General features: G+C 46.2%; 1 protein-coding gene across 1 annotated transcript; it reads left to right on the forward strand.

Annotated features, from left to right (window-relative positions):
- The first annotated feature begins 300 nt into the window (after positions 1 to 300).
- Positions 301 to 1,424, forward strand: LOC123047115 (glycine-rich cell wall structural protein). Its single transcript, XM_044470605.1, has 2 exons — positions 301 to 461; positions 595 to 1,424. Exons 1-2 carry the CDS (start codon positions 386 to 388, stop codon positions 1,071 to 1,073), a joined length of 555 nt encoding a protein of 184 aa, XP_044326540.1. The 5' UTR covers positions 301 to 385; the 3' UTR covers positions 1,074 to 1,424.
- Positions 1,425 to 4,341: the final 2,917 nt, after the last annotated feature.

Raw genomic sequence — 4,341 nt, forward strand, 5'->3', positions numbered from 1 at the left:
GGGTACGACTTCGTCTTCGCACGAACAGTGCCCGCCTGCACTGCACCGCGCATAGTCCAGTTAAGTCAGAGGCTGGCGCCATTGGTAGTCCTGCAGATGATGCGAGCTTAGCTTACTTGCATGCTAGATTGCTGGGATGCATAAATGTGTACCGCCCACCGTCCAACCACCACCGCTCCACGGGGTCCGCGTTGCCGACGACACCTATGGAGACCCCAGCGTCAACTTGCTCACCTCACACTCACTGCTCCTCCCCAGCTAGCCATCTTATCCAAGCCCTCCATTGGCCTCTCCCTCCTATAAATAGGCTTGCTCTGCATGCTAATCCATATCGTCAATCACATCACACTAGCCACTAGAAGCACCGGAGAAGAGGGTGTCAAGCATGGCGTCCAAGGGTCTTCTTGTGTTTGCTCTCCTGCTTGCTGCTGCTATCCTCGTCGCCTCAACTGAACAAACTCGTGAGCTAACGCGCTAATGATCTCGGAGTACTTTTGAACTAGCATGAATTAACTGATCGTCATTACGCTAAGAATCTTGCTTTGCTGCGTGCTGCTACTAATTTGAATGCACAGTGTTTTTCTGTCCATGCAGAGGCCAAGAAGGAGGAGAAAGCCGGCGTAGAGGGCTACGACGGCGGCGGTGGCTACCCTGGCGGCGGCGGCGGCGGCTACCCAGGCCACGGTGGAGGAGGAGGAGGCGGCGGCTACCCAGGACACGGTGGAGGAGGTGGCGGCGGCTACCCAGGCCACGGTGGAGGAGGAGGCGGCGGCTACCCGGGCCACGGTGGAGGAGGAGGCGGCGGGTACCCGGGCCACGGTGGAGGAGGCGGCGGCGGCTACCCGGGCCACGGTGGCGGCGGCGGCGGCGGCTACCCAGGCGCTGGCGGCGGCGGCGGCGGCTACCCCGGACACGGCGGTGGCGGCGGCGGTGGCTACCCTGGACACGGCGGAGGCGGAGGCGGCAGTGGATGTCATTGGGGCTGCTGCGGTCACGGGTACCATGGCTGCCGCTGCTGCGCGCGCGCGGACGAAGTCCCGGAGCCCATGTACCGCGCGGAGGTCCGCAACTGAGCACACGAGATGCAGCTATACGTACCTACGTGTGCGTACAACTCTACGTGATGTTGTTCTGCACACGTACGTATAGTAAGTTGCTGGTAAATATGGTCTCTGATAAATAAAGTGAGTAACCATGCAAAAAAAATAAAAAAATAAAGTGCGTACGTATACCGTATACGTACGAGAGCCCGGTTTGCACTTTGCACAATGATCTTGGAGAACACACGCCCCTCTGTGTTCTTGTATGTATTAATACCCCACACTATATATGTTCTCCATGTATGTATCAAATTCCATGTTTACAGTTATGGGAATATGTTATTGTGGAATAAAATCATAGAGGAATATAGCCAAAGTTCTACACGGAACACTTAATTCCTTCTGTATGCCGTATTTCAATGCTGCAAAGAAAATAGAGGAAGATAATAGACAAAGAAATAACGACTTGTTATAGAGATCTTTTATCAAAAGACTTCAACCAGGGGCATGTCACGTAAGTGAACGAAGACCACTGATCAAGCGCACTGTAGAGACCACAAAAGTATAACATAAACTACCATCGCAAGAAAAGAAAAGCTATAACATAAACTAGAGGCGTATAATAGTAATGTGTCTCCTGATCATGTGGGAGTTGTGGAAACACAGGAATTCGATTGTGTTTGAGGGGATGACACCGGACGTGCAGGTACTCCTACGGAAAATAGCCTCCGAGTGCGCGGTGTGGGCGAAGGCCGGGATCGTTCATAGTGATTTCGAGCCATTGGCGGCCCAGATAGGTGTGTGGGCAGCTAGGGAGTAGTCCATGTAATTCTTCGGGTGGAGTACGTTTGCTTGTGTAAACGTGTATGTAAACTGTGGATGGGGCTTCTTTTCCCCTCTCTTCTTCAATATATGATACGCATACTCGTGCGTATTCAAGAAAAAAAATAGTAGTGTGTCTCCTTTGCCGCTCTCAAAGAAAATAATAGGGTTGTCGTTGGTCGGACATAAATAGATTGCATCTACGCATGCATTTTTGTTCCACTGTCGCCGCTCCTCCATCGTGCAAAAACGGATCACCCAAAAGTTCATTTCCTTTGCTGGATCTGGCTGCAACAACCGGCTAAAATTCAAAATGGTAATGGGGAAACAACTGATCGATAATGCCTTCTTTCTTCTCAGTACAACTCCTCGTCCTCGGTGGCGGAGAAATCTTTCATTGATATATAACGGCTAAAATGTAAGGATACATTCAACTCAAGTAGGAATGGAAAGACCCTAAAAAAAGTAGGAACCGAAGGAAAATGGAAATGAATGAAACTAAGTTTTTCCATCTTTATTCTAGTGGAAACGGATACGACTACGAAAAGTTAGGAAACGGATACGGAAGCATATATAGCAAAAAAAAAAATCAAAGTTAATTATATGTTGCGAACATGAATACAAAGTGAAAGCTTGCGAGTAGAACTCAAAAACTTCTAGAGCATATAGAAAAACACAACCTAACCAACAAAGTTGTGCAATTGTGGAACAAGAAAAGGTCTACTAGTGAGCATGTGTGCATGATAGGAGTGAGAGGCATGTAGTTGGAGGGGCGAGGATCACGACAGAATGAGGGATAGGTTTCAACCTTTTTTTTTGGAGACAATGGGATAGGTTTTAACTGAATAGGATTACGTTGAACAAAAACTGTAGTGTTCCAAGCCAGGTAGGCTATGCAAACAAATAGTAAATGAAAATGTTCACCCTTTTTCACGAGTAACATCGGAAAATGTCATTATGCTTCAGTTCTGCTTCCGTTCAGGTAGATTTCTATTCTATATAATTATGTATTATTTAACCAATGCTAACATTTAGCCTTAGAGCATATAACATCTAAGGCCTTGTACAATGGAAGGTGCTTAGTAAAATAAATCTAGTTTTTTTAAGCACATGTGCTTATTTCTACAGGAGGGGTGCTTAATTAAGCGTCTACCCTCTACAAATAAGCACCGATGCTTAAAAAACTAATTTATTTATCTAAGCACCTTGCATTGTACAAGGGCGTGAGTCTAATGACCCAGTTTGTTAAAACTTGTTACTAGTAGCTTGTGATCATCATGTAAATTAATGTATATTATCTCATACCCTGCAAAAAATGTATATTATCTCATGACTTTGTAATATAGTTGCATGGCTCCAAAAACCCTCTAAGTTAAAACTTTGCAACTGGCTCCAACCTGATCCTACATGAACGTTGTGAATAAATTTCATAAACAACTCCTAGAATAATCGCATAATTTCCTGGATAAGTTTCGGTGTTTTAATCAAGTGCCATTTGTTAAATTAAATTTGGGCAGAATTATTTGTTGCGTGATGATTCCCAAAACAGAATTCATGAAAATACATAAGTCACTGGTAGAAAAAGAGGCTTCCGTCCAGCCCCATTAGTCGCGAAACTGTAGGAACCGCGACTAATGAAGTCTTTAGTCGCGGTTCGGCAGACGAACCGCGACCAAAGGCCTGGGCCAGGGCGCTCGGTGGCCAGCTGGTGCACGTGAGGGGCTTTAGTCGCGGTTGGCCAGGCCAACCGCGACTAAAGGTGCCCAAAGGCCTTTAGTCACGGTTGGCCAGGCCAACCGCGACTAAAGCTCCTCCCCTATATATACCAGTTCAGCGCACTCACTTAGCCATTTGGTGCCACTTCTCTTCACAAGGGGGTGTAGGTTTGCTTTTGGTTCCTCTTATGCACACAAGGTGTTTGATGAAATGCCCAACAGCGTGAAACAAACATGATATGAAGTGTTGGAGCCACACTTGAGGTTCCTCCTTGATCGCGGTTAGCAACTTGAACCTTTCATGCATGTGTGTCATTGATAAAATATGCATGTGTGTTGTTCATTGTTTAATTTCTATTGTTTATAGCTAGTTAGTTTAACAAATGCATGATGGTTAATTATATATTTTATATTATAATAATGCAGATGAATCGGCAATGGATGTACGGTAACCGACTCTCCCGCGAGTTCACTACGGGTTTGAAAGATTTTCTCGTAGTGGCTAATGCGAACAAGCAGAAGGGTTTTGTTATCTGTCCATGTGTTGACTGTAAGAATCAGAAGGGTTACTCTTCCTCAAGAGAAGTTCACCTGCACCTGCTTCGGCACGGTTTCATGCCAAGCTATAATTGTTGGACCAAGCATGGAGAAAGAGGGGTTATAATGGAAGAAGATGAAGAAGGGGATGATTTCATCGATGAAAGCTATCTTGCTCATTTCGGTGATACTTTCATGGAGGATGCTGAAGGTGAAGGGGAAGGTGA

Source organism: Triticum aestivum, chromosome 2B (assembly GCF_018294505.1).
Source record: "Triticum aestivum cultivar Chinese Spring chromosome 2B, IWGSC CS RefSeq v2.1, whole genome shotgun sequence".
Lineage (NCBI taxonomy): Eukaryota > Viridiplantae > Streptophyta > Magnoliopsida > Poales > Poaceae > Triticum > Triticum aestivum.

Coding starts and splice junctions, on each gene's coding strand:
- LOC123047115 (XM_044470605.1), top strand. CDS start 386: ATGGCGTCCAAGGGTCTTCTTGTGTTTGCTCTCCTGCTTGCTGCTGCT. Junction 462..594: donor CGCCTCAACTGAACAAACTC/GTGAGCTAACGC, acceptor CTGTCCATGCAG/AGGCCAAGAAGGAGGAGAAA.